At 38.3% G+C, this 24,092-nt stretch overlaps 2 protein-coding genes across 16 annotated transcripts in view; one reads left to right on the top strand and one right to left on the bottom strand.

Moving 5' to 3' along the window:
• The window catches only part of DUSP29 (dual specificity phosphatase 29), a 63,973-nt gene extending 60,761 nt beyond the window's left edge, over positions 1-3,212 (top strand). For all 12 annotated transcript variants that reach the window (XM_053949524.1, XM_053949516.1, XM_053949518.1 and 9 more), the window contains one exon: positions 2,965-3,212. In XM_053949524.1, the coding sequence (XP_053805499.1) occupies positions 2,965-3,212 (248 nt within the window). The remainder of the gene's footprint in view (positions 1-2,964) is intronic.
• Positions 3,213-6,073: 2,861 nt separating this feature from the next.
• Positions 6,074-24,092, bottom strand: part of KAT6B (lysine acetyltransferase 6B) — a 109,539-nt gene continuing 91,520 nt past the window's right edge. For all 4 annotated transcript variants that reach the window (XM_053948947.1, XM_053948949.1, XM_053948950.1 and 1 more), the window contains exons 13-17: positions 16,159-16,390; positions 14,254-14,413; positions 13,386-13,652; positions 11,885-12,185; positions 6,074-10,218 (exon numbers count right to left, since the gene is read on the bottom strand). In XM_053948947.1, the coding sequence (XP_053804922.1) occupies positions 7,733-10,218; positions 11,885-12,185; positions 13,386-13,652; positions 14,254-14,413; positions 16,159-16,390 (3,446 nt within the window). In that variant the 3' untranslated portion in view covers positions 6,074-7,732. The remainder of the gene's footprint in view (positions 10,219-11,884; positions 12,186-13,385; positions 13,653-14,253; positions 14,414-16,158; positions 16,391-24,092) is intronic.

Genomic DNA, 24,092 nt, shown 5'->3' with positions numbered 1-24,092 from the left:
GCTGTATTGTGTGCACCCTCCTGACTGACAAAGACCATCCAGATTCCTAAACAGGACTTTGTATGAAGCAACCAAGCACCTATCTCCAGTGGTAATGACATGGGACTTCAGTGTGTGGTGCTCAGTACTTCTGATCAGTGACACCTCTGCATTGCTTTGCTGCTTTGTATATTAGAACTGAGGAAATGCAGAGAGGGAAAGGGAGAGAAAGGAAAAAGCTTCAGCTTGTGTATGACCAGAATCCATGTCTTAATGAATTTACTCTGGTTGTATCATGTTCTGGCTGTATCAGAGGTATGACCTTCAGCCAAATGATCAAATTCATTGAACAGATGTCTTCAGATAATGATTTTTGCTGAGGAGATGCTCAATAGTCAATGCTTTTGAAACAAGTTGTCATTCTAATGAAGAAGGCCCTCTCTGAAACAGACCAGAAAGCTTGGCAATTTGGATGCTGTCAAAACAGTCCTAATTCTGACTTAACATTTAAAATCTTCATTATGATGAAGAAACTCCCTGATCAGAACGGTATTTGTAGAGTTTAAGCATGGGCTGATGGACATAAGAACAGTTATAAGAGTAAGATTTAGAGGCAAACTCTAATGAGTCACAATTATGCATGCTGTCATTCAGCTGGGCATAAAGCTTTCCCAAAACATGCAATTCAGGCCATAGAACAGCTTAATTTTTTTATCAGTAAGGCCTGTATAACATGAAAGGAAGACATTATTTAAATTTTTTTTTAGGTTTCCTACTAAGCTACAGATTTAATACTCATTCCCTTGAAATTTTAGTTCCTCAGAATGTAGAATAGACAGGAATGGCATTTTCACTTCACATTAAAATGCCTGGGGAAAATAAAAGACAGAGATTTTAAAAGAAAACTAAGTGAGAAGAAACATATGAGACAGTTACAAAGACCTGAGGTTTTTGACCAAAGACACCTCAACATTCATAGCTCCAACTGACTCTGGAAAAGGAGTGCTGCATCTAGACAAATTTTCAAGAAACACAAACCCAAGTGAACAAAGTATTTCAGAGAACTGTCACCACTCGGCAGATCTCTGTCTCTGTGCACTGATACTGCATATTCTGGCACACCTTGAGGATATAAGTGGTCAGAATCCAAGACTGCAAGAGCAGACTCCCTTTTGGGGAATGAGGGTTTGAAGTGGTCCTTATATTAGAATGGAAGAGACTACAGAATAGTACAGAAGGGACATGGCTCTGCAGAAGAGTGTCAGTGTTCTGCTGTAACAGGCAGTTGGCTCTTGACTATTCACACACAGCCAAGGACAGACTTCCTTTTCTGCAAACCAGTGGACATTTCAGAAGATTGTACAGCCATTTTTTGCCTTTGTTAACACAATACAAAACTGTATTTTCTCCTGCATCTCCTCCATTTGCCACCCACACAAAGCAAAGCTTTCCTTGTCCCATCACGTATTTTATCACCTCAACAGCAACAGATTTACAAGGTGGGAAGCTCTAAAGAGAAGCACTGAAGGGCTAAACAAATGCGTCTTTTCATCCACTTCAAATATTTGCAGTAATAATAGAATGGATTATCATTTTCTAGGAGAGGAAGAGGCATTTTAGTTATCATAAGGACTGGAATTTTGCCAAGATGCCTCAAAGACTAACTGCTGGGATTAGGATGCAGACTGTAACCATTAATCCTTTAGTGTTGGCAGTTCTTGATGCATCCATTACACAGCAATGCTACTTGTGCCAAGGCATCCTCTTGTGCCTGGAAGCAAAGGAGTTAATCGGCAGGAGTCATGGCTCTGCACCCAGCACTTCTCACCAGGCATAGCTGACAGAGATAAACTATTATTGGCCCTGATAGCACAGTTTTTATTTTTTTCTCCTGTGGCAATTCTGCTTAGCAGGGTGTTAGAGAGTGTGCTCCAAATCTACTTCCTTCAGCAGTTCAACCTTTTGTGAGACCCCCTCGAGGGCTTCGAATCATTTTTGGAAATCTTTTGAAGTGTTTCAAAACCTGTCAATCAGACCTGAACCCACTTACTGTTCTCTTCCTCCACCTCCCCCAGATACTGCTAACACGGAAGGCTCCACTTTGACTTACAACCTTGTTACTATCCAAAGCCAATGACTTTCTGCCTCTGGAAGTCCCAAGTTAAGCCAAGCAGTGTCACAGAGTTAAACCGTAGCATGTTTATTGGGAGGTGAAAACTCTTGGCAAAGACCCTGCACTCACAGGGTATGAGACAGGCTCCTACTACAAGATGATCCTATTTGAACACTCAGATGATGGTGGTGGTGAAACATTACTTGCATTCAACACAACAGGGTTGTGTTGCTAGCCAGAAATTTCTACAGAAGCTTTTCTACAGTGTAAGAGGTGGTTTCTTTCCACCCCCTGGTTATATGCCTATGGCCTTTTTTATCCTCTGCCCTCAAAAACTGGCATAAAGTGATGCAATCTAGATCTCAAAGAACATTATTGCCAGAACAAAAACCCAAAATCAAATTTGGTTACTTTTTGTGTCTAGTTAGTAGAACTGAGAAAGGCACCCCCCATGCATTCCATTTATTCTCATGGAAGGATGGTCTGAGAGCACACCAAACCTTCCCACACCCTTGTGCTTTGGTCATTATTCCCAAACACAGAATTGCATACGCACTGTTTGTGAGGCATGTAAGTCAAGGCTGCAGCAGGGCTTGCTATGATACTTCATGTAGCCCCCAGGCCTTCTCTACAAGCTTGGTTCACAAATAAAAAGAGATTTAGTGTAGATTAAATGGATCATCCCTACTGTAGATGGTGTTCAGTTTTAAGATTTACAGCCTCAGTTTTCCCTTGTGTGAAAGGAGAGGGTTATTGAGTGCTGATAAGGGTAGTCAAACACCAAACAGAGCAGGGGCACTACAGAAACCTTCACTGTCAAGAGGAAAGGATTACCCAGTGTCACCTCTGATGGCGTCCCTCTGTTTCCACAGGCAAGGTGCTGGTTCACTGCGCCATGGGCCGCAGCCGCTCCGCCACGCTGGTCTTGGCTTACCTGATGATTTACAAGAACATGACAGTGGTGGATGCCATTGAGCAAGTGTCAAGGCACCGCTGCATCTTGCCAAACCGGGGCTTCTTGAAACAGCTGAGAGAACTGGACATAGCACTGGCACTGCAGAGAAGGAACAGCAAGAACAGCCTAGCACCTGCTGAGCAGCAGAACAGCACCACCATCTAGCATTGTCCTGGCACGGCTGTGCTACTGCAAAAGAAACTCCATAAAAGGAGGGGAGGGGAACGTGTAGTTAATTACATAGCCACAAGGATCATTTGTTATTTGGTAGAAAAAAAAAACCAAAGTCATTTCAAATACAATGTCAAGATGAGAAAGAAGGGAAACCAAATTTAAAACTCATCATTGTAGACAGTTCCAGCCTTAGCAGAATTCTTTGTTACATCAACAAGTAAGTTTTTCCCCCTGCAAAAAAAACCCCAACATTTACAACACAAAAGCAAGCACAACTTAAAACTCTCTTCTAGCTGAGTACCCCCAAAATTGTGATCCTAACTCAAGCCTTTGAGTGCAGATTGGCACTCCTGAAGAAGTCTTGCAGGAAAAATGCTGAATTGCTTAGTCCAGAGTCCTGAAGGATTTCACAGGAGTTTGCCTTTTTGTGCTGTTTCCTGGCAATTTTATTTCTTTTTTCACAGTGATAATCCAGGGCAGCACAGCAGTTAGAGAGCCTCTACATGAGAAGCAACTACACCATAAGCATTTCCTTTACAGACAGGAATTCTGTATCAAATGATAAACTAAAAGATAACAAATATCTGTAAGTATTTCCCTCTGTCAAGCTACAGTTGTCTTCTTTCTTGTATCCTGCATGAGTGCTTGATGACTGCTGTAACTGAAAGAGGATTTGTCATTGATTCACATGCAAAATTGATCACCCTCAGCACTACAGAAAATTGCCAGGGCCGTTCTTTCTATTTACCATGCTGATATAAATGGAGTTTGTTTCCATCAACCACCCTGCCAGATGGACAAATTAAGCAGCTTATAAAACTGAGAGACACAGACAGTGATCTAACATGGAATATTAGTACCTTTAGCAGTCCTTCATTTCTGCTTATATCAGAGATTCTTACACTGTTAGTAAAAAATTGGTTGCATTGGTTGCATTTTGCCCACTGCTGGGGGATCAGGCAGCCTGAGTGTAACAACACCTACCATTCCTGTCTTTGCTAAGGGGCTGAGTGCAGCTTCCAGGAGAACTGACATTTGGCAGCTTCCAGATGAAGTATGTCCTACTCCAAAGACAAGTATCTTTTCCTAGAACCAGGTCTTGCCTGAAGGACTCTGCTGGCCCAGCTGTGCCAATTAAACAGTTCTGAAGTAAACATACTTTTCATTTACTTCCCAGCTTTTTTTTGCCTACTGTTCTCCCAGAATTAATGAGACTAAATCAGAAAAGCAGAAGTTCTGGAACATGTGACTTCCACAAAGTGAGGCAACTCTTGCAAGCTGCTAATGAGCTGATTCACAAGTGTCAGCAGCACCGATTCCAGCTACAAGCCAAGTCTGCAGGAAACACACACACTGAACAAGGCAGGTTGATTTCCTTCTTGCCAACCACCAGTGGCATGGAGCATTCTGTAAGAGTGCATGGCCAAAGAAGCCTCCTGCCTTTGGTAAGAATCATCTATTGCAATTATGTGAAGAATCTTTTGAAGACAGTAGAAGCAAGAGCTCATTCCCCTCTGGGATAGTGCTAGAGCACACAGTCAAAACTGACACTGCAAGGTGCATACAAGACAGAGAACAAGTATATCTGTCAAGGAAAAGACAATCTTATTTATCAGAAATTTTAGTGCCATAATGCAATTCACAGCTAAACAGTTGTTATGGGAAAAGATGTAGGCTAGTCCCTTGTCCTCCTGAAAGGAATTCTGAAATAACAAGATTATATTGGAAACTTGCCTGTTGTGCACACACTATGCATCATTTCCCAACCAACTCTTAACCCATATATTGTAAATAGAGAATTTTAGCAATGTGCTGGAGTCAGGATGCTGCTTCAGGTTAGCAAATATCTGAATGCTAAGAAGCTTGATTTGCTTGTATGTTACAGGCTTCAAACCTTGAAACTGGACAGCAGCAGATAAAGACCCAGGTGCCTTTTTCACTCACTGTAAAAACACACAAATGAAAAAACACAAGACAAAGCTAAACACACCTGAAGGCTACACATAAGTGTGTCGAGTTCCCCTTTCCTTAAGCATAAAAAAGGTGAGTTACTTTGTAAAGATGAAAACAAAGTACTATGGATACTCTGCCTTCAATCAAAGAATTTGACAATGCAAGGGCATGAACCAAGATCTTTTTTGTATGGTGCTCTCCTTATCAGGTGTTCTGAACTCCTAAAACACAAGTTACTCCAGATTACCATTTGACCAGCAATTTTAGCTCTCACTCAGTTTCACTATTTTAGACTGCTGCTCCATTGCATATTAAAACTCAATAGGTCATGCACATTAATCTGTAGTACCAGTTTCTTGATTTGGCACCACCACACAGTAATGGTTTTATTTAAAGAAATACACATTTTTTTTGACTTTAAGATATATGAAATGTTACCTTTAAAGCTGTTTTATATACTGGAATGGGGACAGTTTTCAGTCAAGATGGCCTCTCCTTTCACCTTAGCTGCAGTGACAGTTAGAAGCATTCTGAAATATTATTACAAGGACTTTTTCTGGTGTAGGTTCACACACACTACATTTGAATTTGTCCACTCACGAGATCCACATAGAGACAGCCTTCTTGTGTTTAACAGAGCTTCCTACAAGAGAAGTGCTCATCTCTGTGTATGTTTGTGTGTGCCCACATACATATACACAGAACCCATAGATTTAACACAGAATTTGCATCATCTTGTCACCCAGCAACAATGACAAAGGAAGAGATTACAATTCTGTCATTAAAATACAGTTCAAACACCATCTCTGTTATTATCATATATCCTTTTATATATATATATATATATATTTTCACACCTTCTGTAGGAAAGAAGTTTCATACATTAAATATTGACAACCTTGTAAGGTACTAAATACATATTTATTCAATATTTTATTAAGATTATTAAAAAAAATAATCTTAGGTATTCTTTATTTTCACAAGGTGGATGTAATTATGATGAGTAACCTACACTTAAGCTCTAAACAGCCTAATCCAAACCCCACCAACTGTAATGGGCTTTAGATCAAGCACGTGAGAGCACCATAACAAACACTGTTTCAGGAGGTAATTCCCATGCAACATCAAACTATGACAAGACACAAGAGGCTAAAAATGGCTCATCATAATTTATTTTATGTTAAAATGTACAGCTTGGGGGGGGGTGTAGTTTTTTGCAGTTTTTATTTTTGTTGCTTGGGTGGGTCTTTTGTGGGTATTTTTTTTAAGTGACTGACTAAAAAGATAACAGATAAATACAAGAGTGTCACTGGGTCCTATTTTTACATGTATCAAGCCTCTTCTGTTCGGCCCTTACAGTCACTCTGTACAGGTACAAAGGCTACAAAAAAGGAAGCAATATAAACAGACACAAATAACTTTTGCCTTTTTACATGCGATCTGTAAGCTTAGTTTGAGCTATTCACACGCTACTGCTCTATTTTTTCCCTTAAAAAATAACTCCAATATTTTATAAAGATAGAAAAATCTACAGATGGAATGAAAATGTAAAGTTAGAGGCATTTCCATAAAATAGCAACTTTACACCAAATTCACTACTTTTTTTTTTAAATCCTGCCAAGTATTTGGACATATACGAAAATGTTTCAAAACTTGACAAATAAACACTGAGATGTTTCAATCAACAAAAAACCATAAGTTTTTATAAAACAGAAAGCTGCCTTTTTTCCTACCCAGCCCCAAAGAAACTGGTCACAAAAATGGAAAAGAGTCTCAACTTTACACTAAACATACAGCAATAAAACCCTTTGAACTAACCAAAATGTGAATAGCTTTTGCAGCTTTTTTTTATTATTTTTACAAGTTTTATAATTAACAAAAATATAGTTCTGGTTTTTTTACCCCTCAAACTAGGGTAACCTAATCAAGGCAAAAAAATTAAGAAATGGCTTACTGTTAAGCACAACACTTGTACAGTACTACAAAATGCACTGTCACTAACAAAGACATTAGCGGCATGCAGAAGTGTCACCTTCAGAAACAAAATAATACAATAAAAGAACTGCTAAAAGGCATTTACATGTGGGGAAAGGAGAGAGAAAAAACTCATGATCCAGTACTGTCTGATAGTTTTGGAGTCTATTTATCCACATTTTTAATGGGAGCAGGCACATAAAATGGCTCTGAACCATCAGCTGCTGTGTAATTGCAGTTCATAGAAAGAGTTCTTCCTTTCCAGAGAACTTCAAGCTCAATGAAATAAACAAAAACCACCTAATTCCCCCCAAAGAGAAGTTAAATCTCACAATGTTAAAAAAATAAACAAAAAACCCCAAAACAGAACAAAACAAAACCAAAGGAAAAAAAAAAGAAAAAACCAACAAAGCGTGAAATAAAGAAAAACTTGTATAAGGCTTTCTGCTGCATACAGCTTTTAAATGGTGCCAACAAATGTTTTTGCATTCACACCAATTGCTGGTTTTGAAATCGTACTCTCCAAAGGTATTTGTGCAGATCAATCCCATACGCCGGTTTGGTAGCGTGTCTCTCCCACGGGCCTACCTTCTCATGTAGGATCCATTGAGAGACTGTTTGGACATGCCTGTGTTCATGTAGCCATGGTGGCCCGGAGGAGTGTACATCATGTTACTGTGGGGTGCTGTCTGCATTGGCTGCTGTGCATATGGCTGAGTTCCCATCATTCCCATCTGCATCTGCATAGGGTACTGAGGGGTTTGATTCATATACCCATGATTACTGTGATACCCACTATTCATCATTGGCTGGGACATACTGTAACCATTCATAGCATTAAGGGTATTCATATTCATGTTCACTGAATTGACATTATAAGCAGGGGCTGGCATCAAATTTACACTCATGTTCATGCCACGCTGCATTGTTAAGGTCCGTGCAGGCCCTTGCATGGCCACAGTCTGTGAAGCTCGCCCATAAATTTGTGGTTGATGGGCTGCAGCAGCAGGTGGCAGAGGTGTGGATTTGGTTCTTACAGAGACATGACCTTTGCTGGCCATCTGAGTCTGCAGTCTTTGGGTGTGGGATATTCCAATATTCGATGAAGTCATATTACGCTGCAAAAGGGGAGGTGGCAAATTCATGGGAGGAGGAGTAAGGTTCGGGGGAGGGGTCATGGTAGCCTGTGCTTGGGGTCCTCCAGGAACAGCATGTGGAGACTGAGAAAGCTGAACAAGCCCTGTGTTACTTAAGGGGGCAGACAAAGAGGCACTGTTTGCATAGGAAGTTACAGCAGCTGAATGGCTGTAAGGCAAAGAATGATCCATAAGCGTATTAGTTAACTGTTGCAGTTTAGCAAGGCTGAAGGTGGCAGATGGCTGTGAGTAATGCCCTGCTCCAAATTCACTCTGCCCCATTCTTTCATATAATCCAATGTTGGCATTGCTAGTCTCGGGGATTTCAGTCAACTGCATAGGTGGAGTGAAATTAGCAGCCATGCTGCACTGGGATAACTGTTGGTTGCCGCTTGGAGGCCTTTCAACAACACAACCTTGGGGAGATTTTACATTACAAGTGGGAGGAGAATTGATGTTTGCTTGTTGCATCATACTGCAGCTTCCATTAATGTTAGATATCTGCTGGGTCACTGCACAGCTACTCTGTGTTAGGTTACTAGATGTAAGGCTGCTGTATGAGCAACTGTTTTGAGAAGAGTTGTTTCCACAGATACTACTACCCATTGTAGAATCGTAACTGCTTGGGTTTTCATAGTTTTCTGTTGTGCTCTCAATACTTCCTAAGTCACTAAACCCACTATCCACAACCTGCTGTGAATGATCAGAAACTGAGGGAACATCCATCATTGGGCTGGTCTCCATGTTCTGCAGAGACGGCACAGAAATGGCACTTTGATCTGGGCTGATCTGAGCGTAGCTGTTCTCTAAAGGAGCAACATTTGGACTATTAACAGAGCGAACTGACTGGCTGGGGTGAGAGTGCACAGATGAAACCGGGCTGCTGTGGTCAGACTGCTGACAGTCATCCAGTGTGGTCATCTGGGGACTTTGGTCGTTGTGGGCATAGTTCTGCAAACTTCTACAGGCCTCTTGAGTCTCTGCACAGTCCTGAAATGTATCTTCATGTTCACTTGTTTCTTGGGTTAGAGACTGTACTGCCTGAACTGTCTCTGAGTCAATCTCCATGGTCTCAGTACTTTCGCCCTTGAAATCGGAATGTAATTCTTCAGCAGCTTTTTGGTCCTGGTTGTTGTCTGCATGATCATCATCAGATTCAGGCACTGGGTCTGAATCTGTAGCAAGTTCTTTCTGGTCACTTGCACACTCATCAGCTGCAAGGTCAACACCACAATCCATTAACTCCTCCTGATTTGAATTACCAGTTTGAACATTTACGTCTAAAAAAGATTGCTGAGTTTCCAGCATTTCTTTGAAAGCTTCACCAGGCAATTCCTCTTTCTCCACTTCTGTTGAACCCATGTGACTATCATCTTCATCATCTGCATCATGATCCTCATTGTGAGAAGGTTCTTCATCCTCCTCCTCCTCTTCCTCCTGATCATCCAAATGCACAGACTCCTCTTTCTGCACAAAAACTTCTTCTGCTTTGTCTTTTTCTTGATCTTTTGAACTGATTCCATCTTCTTCTATGCTCCTTTCTTCTTCCCCAGCTTTCATAGTATCATTTTCTTGTTTTTCAAAGGGCTCACTGGGTGGATGTAGAGGTTCAGGTTCTACTTCTTTTGCCTCATCAGCTGGTGGTGGTAATGCTTCAACAGGTTCTTTAACAGCTTCCTCAGTAACAGGGGGAACGGAACAGGGCTTGTCTTCAGCTACTTCCTTTTGTTCTTCCACCAGCACCTGATAGTCAGGCTCCATGGGAGTCTCAGGTGGAGTGTACAAATTAAGCTTAAAGCCAGGTTTTCTTTCTTTGCTCTGTCTCCATTTAGATGGACCACGTTTAACTCCTTTGGGCCAACCCTGCTTACTCTTTAAAGGTTCAAGATTGTCTTTAGTGCTTTCTTCCAACACAGCTACATCCTCTGTATTATCTTTGGGAGGTAATAGAGACAAAAAGAAAAAGTCTTAGCTTGCAGACTAATCAATATTTTCCAATATAAACCTGAAAATAATTTATAAACTCAAAATGTATTAAGAAAGTATGAAACAAGAGTTATAAACAGGTCTCAAAACACAGTAGAACAATGTAGTATCTACAGCTCAAACACACTACACAGATATGTTATGGTTTGGTGGCCTTTTAACAGACACTGTCAGAACCACCATTTATACATTAGAAAAATCCCAGAGATTTACATGACAAGACATGTAAACTAAAGCAAATACTGTCAAATATTTGATTTTCCACCTTTGGTTTTAGAATAGAAGTATGCCTTCACTTTATATAGACATTGATCTAACACACATTCATCTTTTTTGACGGTAATGACATGAAAGTCTTGAGTTTCCTCTTGGACCATTCTGGAGGACAAACCATAAAAAATATATAAACATGCTTTAATACCAATACTGAAAAAAGGTGGTTCATTCTGGTACTTTCTCATGGCCAACATATTATGACATGGTTCACAAGAGATGATAGAAGGCAAAAGATAATTAAAATTACACACAGAGTGCATCAGAACGCTAAACTAATCCACTGACTATAAAAAAAGGACCCAAACACATTCATCTCTTTCCTTTCTCCTCAGATCCCACTTACACATACTCCAGAAAAAAGGAAAATTATCAAGACATAACATGTTGCTCTTGGGAGTGTAATGTCTTCAGTGAGACTTCTAATTGTGATGACGTGGTCCATGGGTAAATAAAAAACATCAGTCTAGTTAAAACAGTGCCAACTCGACCACTGCGACATAGCTGGAACTTGCTACTATTAGTTTAAATAATTTCTCTTGAGAAGCTGGAAAAAGTGGTAATATTCTAATGTACCACATCACACAAGAGCTGTTTGAAATAGACATCAGCCCATGACCCTTCAATTGAGGATCACAAGGATGGAACTTCCCATGCAATTACAAAAATACCAAACTAGTACCTACTGGCTTCTTAGAGAAAACACACAGACCTGAGAGTCTAATTCATTCTGGAATTAAAACTCATAAGCATAATTTAAGGGCCAGGAGGTCAAGGGAAGAGGGCACATTCAGAATAGCTCATTGGTAGTTTCACTATCCGTCCATTAACTTTTCTGACAGGAAATATCCTTGAAATCAAACTAGAAAAGTAGCTTTGGAAGGACACAGTCAAAACTGTCTCTTTCATGGGGAAATAAAACAGGATCCTGGTGCTGAGGATATATTATGCCACAGAAGCACCAAACATTTCACTAAATTACCAATAATACTGAATAGAAAGATATTTGTGTAAATCAAATCTTACTTTTTGCTTGTATCCTTTACCACTGATACAAAAACTACATTGGACAATATTCCAGTGATACCCTTTGTACTGTTGAGTATGAAATGCCCTGCTGTAGGGACATAGAAGTTGTTTTTGACAATATGACAAAAACTTCAATGCCTCAGACTGGATAAGATTTGTTTTCTGAACACAAAAAGCAAATTATAATAATAATAACAACAGCTAAATACATCTCATAAAAAAATTCTAGATGCATGACAAAAATAAACACTTCTTTTGAAGGCAACCCAACAAAATAATTTTTGTGAATATATGAGAACATTTTAAGTTTACCTGTACAATTTTCATCACGCCTGTAACAACGAATATCTTTCTCCTCCTTATTCTGCTCTTCTTCCTCCTGTTTCTGCTGCCCGGGTTGATACTCAAAAGCTTTTCTAATCACAGGCTTCAAGTCATCATCTTCTCCATCCATCTCACAGGTGGGTTCCAGCTGTGGCATGGGACGCTCCTCATCTGAGTTATCAAATGGCTCATTCAACACCTCGGTTGTTTCAGAAATTGTCTCTGTTGTAACACTGCTGTTTATCCTTCTGCGTTTACGGCCCCTTTTCTTTTTCAGTATGAAAGGTCTCTGAAAAACAATTCCACAAATCAAACTCTTTCTACATTCCCATTCATTCACTGATTTTGGACATAAATTTTAGTAGAGTGAGTTTACAACAATTTACTCATTAAAAAAACACCTTATATTCACTCAAATTCAAATGTAGACAGAATCTAAAAGTAAAATGTCTAAACAGTTAAAATAGGTATGTATATATGTATACAAACCTTACTGTAAGTAAAAATCAAGACTAAAACTTTCTTTATATTGTAGTGTCTTTTACCTTCTTCTGTCAAATACTATTCCTAGCACTGTTGCATAAATTGCACTCACACATTTTTCCTCTGTAGATTTATAATTCCACCACAACTACGTTCACAAGTACCAAAGCTTATTCTTCTACATTTTGGGTTTCTGCTATTTTTAGAAATAAGGACGTACACAGAAAAATAGATAACATCAAAGAAGTGCACCTCTAGCATCTACAGTTGGCTGCTATAAAAAAACTGTTCAAGATTTTGTTTTTCCATTATTATACATTCTCATAGATTTATGGTTACTTTAAAGTAAGCTCACCTAAAGTATAACCAAAGGGACAATACAATTTCCTAATTCTCAGAGACACCTAAATACAAAGGCTAAGGTGAGTGCTTTAAAATTTTGGGTTTCTTAAGTTTACTAATTTAAGCAACTCAAAGAGTTGATTTTTAATGAAATTAAGAAATTAGTGCAAACATGGCAGTAATCAGAATTTAACATTTAAATTAGAAGAATATGGGTAAAAAAAAAAAAACCCTTTTGTTTTAACATTTCTTTTAAAAAACATTATTCCTCTTTTAGGAGTTCCTATATTAAAAAAAACCAAAACATAAAGACAAACCCCACAAGCTGGACTCCATCTTAGTACAAAAAAAGAAAGAACCATTAAGATATCGAACCAATACTAATGCCAAACACCAGAGGGCAATCTCTAGTTTTAAAATTAACAGAAAATTCAGATTTTTTAATGTCACTAATATTTTATAATTCTGTGAAAAATCCAAAACACAAAAACTAGATGGAGTGCAGAAAAGCAAAAAGAGGAATAGTGAAGTGTCCAAATAACACATAAAGGATTAAAACAGTCTAATAAATGCTTGCAAAAAAAACAGGTTGTTATTTTGATGGTAACGATTTGATTGAAATGGGAGACAAATGACTTTGAACCAAAGCACTGAAGTAGCCCACCTTTCTCTTCATGGCCAGGGACTGGGGCTTTGTCAGCCGGGGAGGCGAACTCTGTTGATTCTCATCCCCGCCATCCTCCTCACTGCTTTCTTTAGATTGTTCTGTGGATTGCCCTCGCTCCCCCACCACGACCACACTTTCTGGAGATCGTAAATATTTATTTTTAGATTGTACTTTTGCAGGTGATTGCCTACTATTAGTTCTTGTGGAGAATATTTCTTGCTCTTCCTTTTCCCAGCAGCTAGCTTGTTCCATAAGACGCTCAGCCTGAAGGGTTGAGGTTAAAATAACAGGTCACTGAAACAGCATTTACTTAGCCATATCCTTTACATTCAGCTAAATAGTTAAAATAAGTCAACCCTGATTAGCACTGCTAGCTAACCTAGCAACAACATTTCAGCTGAATCATCTAGTTGCTCCTTTACAACAGTTAACAGATAACAAACCAAAGAAGATTGCATTTCATGGGATATTTAGCACTATTAATGATGCAGCGAATTGATTTAAGTCCTTTAGCAGTACATTACATGCCCACTGACTGGATCACTTTGAGCAAGTTGAGAACACAAAGAATCGATTGAAAGTGCAGCCCCTGAGCTCTGCACCAAATTTGATCTGATTACATGCTCTTTGACTACCTCAAGAGTGATAAATACAGCTCCATGACAAGTGATTCACATTTTAAGTTTTCATATGCATCCCCTCAAAGTTACCACGTGTTGCTGCACAGCTTCCAAAAATTCTGCATTATAATAGCAGTATGTAGTGGTCAAAGCTAAATCTGCTCTATTTAAGACAGTCTAATGTTGAATATTCAGAGTTATGAAAGCCAAAGGAAGAGAAATTCAGAAGATATCTCTGATATTACCTCCTTTTCTGCTTCCCTCTCTTCTTCAGAAACTGCAGCATTAGAAACTAACAAAGGAGTCCATCTCAAGCTTTCAGGATCTACTTCATTGATACGTGGATTCGCTTTCAGTTTCTCCATATGACTTGAAATCAGCTTTTCCCTTCTAATAATTACAAATCTACAATCAAATAAACAGCAATTTAATTTAGAAAGTGACCACCTGGAACAGCTTTTCTATAGTTGACATCCTTTTGCAAAACAACCTGTGAAAAAAGATGGGTAAATGAAAGGATCCATCAAACTAAAAATACCAGCTTACATGTAGTGATAACATCCTTACACTACTGACTGTTTACTGAGAGGAAGTGGAGGAACAATAGTTTATGAAATGAAAGCTCAATATTAACCATCACTAGGGCAACAGTGAGCAAAGTGAAGGTTTTATAGTTGACTACCCTAAACCTAATTCAAGAGGTTCACTGTTGGCACTTGAATCACTGCCAGAACAATTTCTAATTTTAATATTACACACAAACATAGAAAATCCTGTGGATCATCAAGTCAAGAGTGAGAAAGTCGTAATGCTACAGCTGAAGATGTAAGTTAATGGGACAAGAAAGCAAGTCAGAAGTACAGTTTTTCTAAAGAAGCATACAAATACTTTATTCCTGTGCTAATGAAGTACAAAACGACTTTCCAGTTACTTTGAAGTGGCGTATCAAAAGTAGGTAAAGACTAATAAAATAGCACAGTATGCCAATATATTAGCACATATCCCATCAAACTCCCCTGTTACAAAGAACTATACAATTCTAAACAAGGATTAACAAGCATTTCAAATGCTTTAAAAATCAGATTGGTGAAGCAACAACATTCTCTCAGTGAAAAACAAAGTTTTAAAAAAGAAATCAGATCCCAGAATTGTGACAAACTTCTACTTTACTACATGTATGAAAAATTTCCCTTAAAATACATTTGTCCTCAGGTTGTCCATAACTAAGTACTCCAGAAGAGGTTTAAGGAAATGCCAGTACTCCTCTTACTACTCTCATACACCATCTTGTAAAAACCAATCTCCTTTTCGAAGACTTGCATTCTTACTGATTCAAAAATTACTGGTTTTGAATGCTAGCGTTGGGACACAAAAATTACTGAGGCTGAACTTTTTCTGATTTTAATTTCATTTTTTTTGGCAAGCCAGTGTTTGTAAGGCAGCTTTGCTTAATTATAAAGTTTCTATGATTGGAATATCCAGAAAGACTTCAGATCATCTTAGAAACACAAATACCATTGAAAGCCATTTGAGGCATTTTTTTGGAAAGAAAGAGACCAAACAAGAACAATAACCCAGAAAAGTTCTAACATACCCATCAAGAGCATGAAGAAAGAAGATATTCACAAAACAGGAATTCACCTTCTCAGTGCACTGACTTTCAACATTGATCATAACATTAAACAGAAACTTGTATTACCAGCACCTTGAGCAGGAGCAGTTCATGTAGAGCTGATCTGATCCCATGGTTCACATGAATTCAGCAATGATTGAAAGAGGAGGTGTGGAAAGAGAGACTGCCACCCACAAACACCATTTTTTCTCTTACTGGTATTCAAAGCAAAATATTTGCACAGCAAGAGCTGGGAACAATTAGGGAAGATTATACTGAATGAAACAAAACTCTTAACTGAAAATGTTTTGAGCTGGCCACATACTTCTAATAACCATTAACATGAAAGCGCATCCAAAAAATCCCCAGGAAGAAAAGCTCTGTATGTAAGACCCACCCGTACTGACTTCTATGGTGAGATGGTTATCACTCATTTTAAAGTCAAACTTTTACAGAGACATTTTTCACATCAACTGTTTTGTAAGTAGAGAATGTTTTGTCTCAGTATTTGAAAAAATTTTTTACAAGATTCACTGACCTATCTTCTCTTTTATCTATCATGCTATGTTGCTGCAGGGTTGTGGCAATATCATGTGGACACATTCCAGTAGCTCGGCTCATTCCTTTGATACTGATTTGTTTTTCATGGTGACAGTTCAGGTATTCCAATATGACACTTTTCCAATAAGCCAGGTAGGAGAGACGACCCAGATCAGACAATGGCTTTTCAGGGGATCCTGCTTGACCCTCTCTTCTAGAAAGTAAATAACCTAGAATAAAAACAAACAGGATACCTTATGGAGATAACAAAAGCAAGGAATTTTAACTAGCCCATAAGAAAAATGGAATTAATACAGAAGATCATCAGCATGACTGATTGAAGTACTGCAATGTCTTGCAATTAAATAAATCCTCTTTATAAAGAGAGGAGTTTTCATCATTACAGTGATATAGGAAAGATCAAATTCTTGTGAGTTACTCAGATCTTATGACAATCAAACATTAACCAAAAACCCTTTTCTAATTGTAAAGCAAGGATAAGAAGAAAAAGGCAACGTGTTTTGGAACAGTTCCCATTGTACACCTTCAGAACTACAGCTCTCTGGTCTTTTGAGAAATGTTACATCACTGTTACAGCAACAGTGTTACTGTTAAACCACTTACATCACTGAAGCCAAGAACTTGCAGAAGAATCTGAAGAGGAAATATCATAAGTAATATCAGTTAAGTCATTTTTCTTCAAGAAGCCCCAAGTGACATAAGTTTTTGATTAAACAGCTAGAAGTTGTATTTTGGAGGTAACATAATTCACAAGATTAATTACTTGGAGAATTAGTTAAGAGAAATAATTAAAAAATAATCTCCCTTCATTCACATTTAAGAACATTCACATAGTTCCTGCTTGCAGTCTTCAAGATAGTAATTGATTCACTATTACACAATATATCACCTTCATTTTATAGTCTACATATGTTCTAAGTCCCTTTTAACTCTTCAGCTTTAGGAGCATTTTACAATTTAGAGTAGAACACACCTGCTTGGAGATACCAGAAGATGCCACCTGTAAAACTAATTCAGTATAAAGAAAAAAATAACACAATTTTACAATTCCATAGTAATTCATCCCTCCATGATACATATTCTGCATTGTGCCTTTCCAAAAACTGCCAGCACACAGGCCTTAAAAAACCGGGTTCACAAAATGCTTCCTCTGCCATAAGCGCAGACATGACATTTATGGAATTACATTACTCAAAGTCATTTGGAATCCACCAAAATATACAGTTCTTGTGCCTTCCAATATTCTCAAAATACTTCTTTTCCCCTCAAATTTTTCACTTTTATTTTTCAAAGACTGATGTAAAATATATCTAGTACAGTCACGTCATGTTTGTTAAACAAATCCTACTAACATCTTCACAAAGTTTCTCCTAATCAAATCAGCTATACATTAAAAGCATATGATTAACATCCAGGTTGAAGAGAAGCAGTGGCTGTTTCCTTATTTTGCTGTATGGTCCACTATACACAAACCACACACAGAGGTATTTTTCTTAGATAAAACCACGAAATACACATACAAATATATGTCTCTTTACTCAGCCTGAAACATTGGTCTTCCCTTTCTTGGACAATACCAAAGGTCCACAACAGAATTTAGAAAAAACATACATGGATATGCATCATAGTCTAATGTCCAGATTGCCTAAAGAAATGTACATAGAAAAGCAGACGTCCTACTACATCTCAAGTGATCACAACATAGATACTGCGATAAGCAGTGTGCCTTTCGTATCTATTAGCATGATTTGTGATAAAATGCCAGAGCTTCAGGAATACCATCCCACATCTGCCTACTGCTACAGGACTACATGAAGCCTGCCTACATCTGCATGGTACCACCAGAAACTCAGCAAGTAAATTTATTTTGTTTTACAGAAGAAACACTACCATAGAAATTAAGGTAGTTTAGCATTTAAAATTGCAGCATATTAAACTTTTTTATAACTAGATGATACATTTTAGTATGTCTTGGCACTACATGCAACTATTGTTGACAGGAAACATCAAATTCCACATTCAACACTACAGTGCATCCTGAATAGTTTGAAGGTAAAGAATTGTTGCTTTAATTCCAAGTGCACAAAAGCAGACTAGAGTGTATAGCCTATTCTGCCTAATTTTAAATAAAGCTTCACTTGTATCAAGAAAGAATTCTGGATCAACTTGTGTACAACATACAAATCCAAGTTTTATGCTAAGATGTCATTGCCCATAAAAACCCATGCAAAACTGAGGTAGGTAGCAAAAGCAGTGATAGAAGCCTCAACATAGGAAAAGAGGAAGAATAACCTAGATTTTAAAAATAAATACATGAGGAGAACTTAGAGTTGCTTCAAGTAACCCTACCAACTTCACATTCAAGAAGTCTTGAGCACTAATAGAAAGTTTTTATAGGGTATTTGCAAGACCTAGGTTCCATTCTTGCATTTCACTACACTCTGAAGTTACTTAGACTCTACTACCATTTTCCTCATAGATAAGGGGGCTGCACCTATAATTTCTTGGGAAACATATTATGAAGCTGAATAAAAAACCACTAACCAAACAAGAGTTTGGAATCTTTACTTAGGTAACCACAAGCATCTTTAGAATTTTACTAAACTGGCTCACTGTATCTTTCCTGTGTCTGGGGATTTAAAGACTAGTTCTTAGTGGTCATTTTCACTCTACATTAAAGCAGTGAAATGTTACCTGCATGGCAGTGACATCTGTCAGTATTCTTCCTCTACCTTTCTAAAATATAACCTATGCTTTTCCAGAATACTCACGTTCTAGAGGATCAAAAATATCAATCAGAGATAACAATCTTGGTTACATGTAGCAAGCACTGAATGGAAGGTCTCAACAGATTCTGTGATTTGAATAACACCTATTAAATTTAACTTACCAAGGAGTTGTCAAGTAATTGATCTAAGCTGCAGGTAAATAAAAACACTGATCTTGGTAGCTCATGTATCTATCCTGAAGCATCTGAAATGAGCACAATATGCCCCTGTTAAACAGATACCTGCAGCCTCACTGTGTCTGCCTAACCTTAATAATGAATAGCCTCCAAGTGGCAATCTGAAAGAACCTTCTTAAGGTATAATCCTTGATATCAGATTATGAACAGTAGCAACCCCCACAGGACAAAATAGAGCTCTTCACCACCCACCCCCAAGAGTAAACAAACCAGACTGTATACTACACAAAAAACTAAAGCCTCAACAAAATAGAAGACCTAATCAAGAACAAAGAGTTGTCTATCTTACCTTCTGAGCATATGAGTGATAGTATCACAAAATTCAACAGCCAAAATATCTTTAATGATTTTTATTTCTTGCCTTATCTCTATCCTCCACAGCAAAGCAATGCACCAAATGTGATTTACAGCCTTTGATTTCTGTCACACAAACCTCCCCAGAATCACTGAGGTTTCATCTTATCCAAGATTTGAAACAATTAGAAGAAATGCAACGTGAGGAAGGGAAAGGTCATATACATACATAAATTTTATGCCTTCAACAAAATTAAGGAGATAATTAGGCATTAAAACATACATTTAATCAAACTGACTTGTAATTATCCAGTAATTTCAATCTACAGGATTCCTAGTAACACCCCTGAAATAGTTACAGAATCTACAATACACTCAGGTGAAAACAGTAATTTTAATATATCTGTGCCAGTCTCTAGAAACTTTCAGCTACTTTACTACTAATTTTTTTGACACTTGGTTCTGTATCTTCAAACAAGTTAAATAGCATGAGATCAGAAGTCCAGGCATGATATCAGGACAGTGGCCAACAGAGAAAACCAAGGGACAATCTGAAACTGGCAATTACCACCTGAAATACAGGCAAATAGAATTAGTCTGGCTTCATCCAAACAACTGAAACCAACCAGATGAGTTTAATGTCCAGACTTTTTGGCATTTTTTAAGAGCTTGGTAAGATTTGTTAAGTATCACTCCCTTTTGTAAGCAGTGCAGAGTCCATCTTCCTCCTCCATTCACTACATTTACTTGTGTGTTCAGGAGAAATTCATTGTCATGTCTGCTGTGAGATGAACAGACTTATCTCACTAGCTCTCTCCTGAAAATCATCTAAAAATCAGGATCAGATCAGCCCCCTTTCACTCCTATGGCATGAAAGCAGTTTTATGCATACTTCAAGTTACAAACTACCATGAACAGCTATTTCATTAAGCCTCATATCTCCAAATACCCATGACACATCCTTCTTTCCCTACCACACACACTTCTAAACATCACTACCTCGGCTCCATAATATTAAGCAAAAATCACAACACAGTTTTAAATTTAGCTTGAGACAGCTGAATTGAATTTTTTTATCTACTGAAGGAACACACTTGTTCTTTTGCTTTTAACATGGTAGCAAATGCAGGGTAGCCTTCAAAGGTGTAAGACAATAGAGATGCAGACTGCACAGAGGCCAGTGAAATACAAAGCAGCAGCAAAGACATTAAACAACTGGTATACTGGGAAAGACCAAATGAACAAACTAAAACTGACAGAAGAAAGTCAAATAAAGTTTGAAGATTTTTTTAAAGACACTCCTGCAATCTGAGTGCTCTCAATATAAGCTTTATGTTCTATAGCAATGAACAAATCAATTTATCATTTCATTTGACAGAATAGTTAAGGTTGGAAGGGACCACTGGAGCAGCTTCAATCCAATATTCTCCAGAAGATGCCACTAGCTTCAACTTCAGTACAATTTCCTGTGTTCTATTAACCATGTGCTCCCTTAAGGGAGTATCTGACACAGCAACCTCTCCACAAATAACAGTGACATATGCCATGGACATTTGCTGATCTAACACAATTCCTCCATTCCTTGAAAACTTCACTGCTTACAGACAGGCAGGCTCTTTGAGAGCAGTGCCACAATGAGAGGCACTTCACTCCTGAGGCCATCACGTATGATGTTCAACTATTGTTCCAAAACATCAGTGCACTGCATTGTCTTCAGCAGAAACAGAATCAGCAAAAATGTATCTGAATGGAAAACAGAGCACTGAATCTTATTCTGTGCCTGGACAAACACTTAGAAATTGCAGTTCCTTTCTCCTATGCTACTAGCAACAAATCCATGTATTTGCTTTTCACTTAGGGAGGCTAAAAACCAAAACTAACAGTCTTCAAAGTGGACCCCAAGGGTAAGGATTAATGACTCCTACTTTTTAGCTAGAACACATTTTTTTTGTCTGCTACAAAACCTCTGGAAATAATGGCTTGCACAGAAAATTTGAAAAGTATTTTATCTGAGAGCATGTGACCAAAGAAACAGCTTTATGTGTCTTATGTATCAGTCACATCATGCACTGGAGACAAACATAATTCTGATCTTATTTAAAAAGTCATGTTCAATATCACTTTCTAGGAAATCAATCACATCAATCTCTATGAACAAGAAAGTTACAAATACTAGTAAAGAAAGTCTGTTAAATTCTTGTAATTGAGACAGAACTCACTTTACAAAAGAAACAGCAAAAAGCCAGATATCTTTAAACTATAATGTGTCCTACCAGAGTATTCCAGCCCTTGTCTTGGATTAGCCTAGTTGTTCTAAATAACAGAACTTTTTATTCAAATTTTGTAATTCAAACTTGTATTTTCACTTTTCTCAAAATATCTGCACATTAGATAGACTTTTACCTTAAAGAAAAGTGCAACCAAATAGTAGTTCTGTTTTCTTTCAAAAACAGAACTACACCAATGGTAGTTTAATGCAGAAAAAGGAGAGCTTTGCTTCACTGCAAAATCTCATTACAGAGAAATGTTTACATCTTGTTTCATAGCTCCACATTCACAGAATTATCAATAAACTGTACACACAGAGCTATTCAATAGGAGCAACTCTTACAGGAGAAGAACCATACAGAAAATGCAATATAGCAAAGGTCCCTGGATGAGAATAACCCCTGCACCTTACTAACCCTGCCAGTGGTTATTAACCTACTACTAGCCTTGGAACAAGAGAGGACTCGGTCTTAAAAGCACAAGAAGCTGTCTTGATGAAACCCTGCTGAACATAATAAAGATTTCCTTTTTGCTATCATCTTCCATGTGTCCTAGTAAAACTACATGAGCATCATCATGGCACCTTCAAAGAGAAAAATTTCAATTTTTCTGTATTGGGAATCTTTACTTCATTTATATGAAAGGAATTGAGTCTCCACCTCTTAAAGTACAAAGGATCAAAATTTAAGAGAAGTGTAATAGCAAAACCCTTAATTTATTGCTTATGTAGTAGAATACACACAAAACAAAGACTGTATTATCATCTCTGAATAATCTTCCAATCATTTTTAAAACCAGAAAAATCAGACTGTATGCTTGTAATACGTAATGACAGAGAATCAGAGTGAGGAATAGACTATATGAAGAAGCAAATTCAAATTTGTTAATCTGGCTTCCAACATGGTGTCTCTTTTGCCACTGTAATTCGCCTCACAGCAAAACAAAAAAAAGCAAACTTAAATGATTCCAAACTTGCTCAAGCCTAGTCTCCATAGAAAGGGCCATTTTAAAATCAGGTGTCAACTCACAAGCAGGAATGACATGGCTTAGAACAAGTGTCAGGTTGTCAGTCATGAAACAGCTACTGAGCTGCTAGAACATACAGCAAGCCATAATAAGGTGAAGTGGCAGCAGCTTTCCCTTGCCTGTCATCGGTGTGTGCTGGGATACAGCAGCGAGCTGTAAATGGCTGAACTGAACCAAGGACAACACAGACAGCAGAGACACAGTGTGCCATTCTAAAGGACAGCCTTGCTCTCCAGCCCTGCACTAAGGCCACTGCAATCAAATTCATTTGAACAGCTACACAGAATTGCAGTCAATGCATAAGTCCATTTCATCTCTCTCAACCTGTTCAGCTATACTAACAATAGGAGAACACCACTGATCCTATAAACAGGCTGCAGGAAAGCTGCCAGTGTTAAGTACCACATTATCAAATCCACTTCAAAATGCACCTATGCAAGACAGTGCTTAAATGACAGCCTGCTGACAGCACTTTACTTCCAAACTTCCTGAAGCTTACTTCAAAGTTCTCCTATCATGCTAACAACCAAGTTTCAGAAGATAGCACATAGGGAAATACCTGTAGACACAATTTATACAGATCTATGTTATGTGACTTATACCAAGTCATATGCTCCCTAACCTTTGTGATGCACAACCATTTATTTCACTCACTCATGTTCCTTAAGTTTCTTGAAGATGCATGTAACATTTGTCATCCTTCAGGTACTGAGGATGTTCCCAATTGCCCTGATTTCTCAAAGTCAATGGGGAGAGGTGTTGGAGTCATGTCAGCCAGTTTCCTAGGGCAAATCTCACCATTTTACTTAAGCACTCTGTAGCTCCATCTTCCTCTAGCAAAGATGGCATCTCACTCTGCTGCTTAAATTCTGTCACACCTGAGAACAGGTCCTCCCAAGAAAGTACAGAGTACCTCAGATCTCTTCTGAGATCCACACCAAGCCCCTCTGTTGTCACACTATGCTTATTCCATTCATCAGCAGGGCCATCTTCTGCTTACTCTTCCTTTGCCTGTCCACATACTTCTAATAGCTCTCTACCTTTTGTTACTTTGGGTTTTTTTTCCACTCCCCCTCTGCTTCAACTCCAACCAAGCTTTGGCTTAACATTATTGCTTATATGTGCAGCACCAGTGCTTTTTGGAGAATTTGGCTTTGCTAAAGTCAGGAACTCTCCCTGCAGCCCAGCAGGCTTACTGTCATGCCTGCTATTGTCATGAACATTAGAGTAAGTAATTTTTGCAGTCTAAGGAAACTGTCTCCAGAGATCAACACGTCCTGTGTGCCTTTGCTCTTCACAGCAAACCTCTTGGAGGACACCACTCAGCAGTTCTTTAAACAAGATAAAATTCTGGACCT

This window comes from Vidua chalybeata, chromosome 8 (assembly GCF_026979565.1).
Source record: "Vidua chalybeata isolate OUT-0048 chromosome 8, bVidCha1 merged haplotype, whole genome shotgun sequence".
NCBI classification, from domain to species: domain Eukaryota; kingdom Metazoa; phylum Chordata; class Aves; order Passeriformes; family Viduidae; genus Vidua; species Vidua chalybeata.
This window is presented reverse-complemented; position numbering and strand designations above follow the sequence as displayed.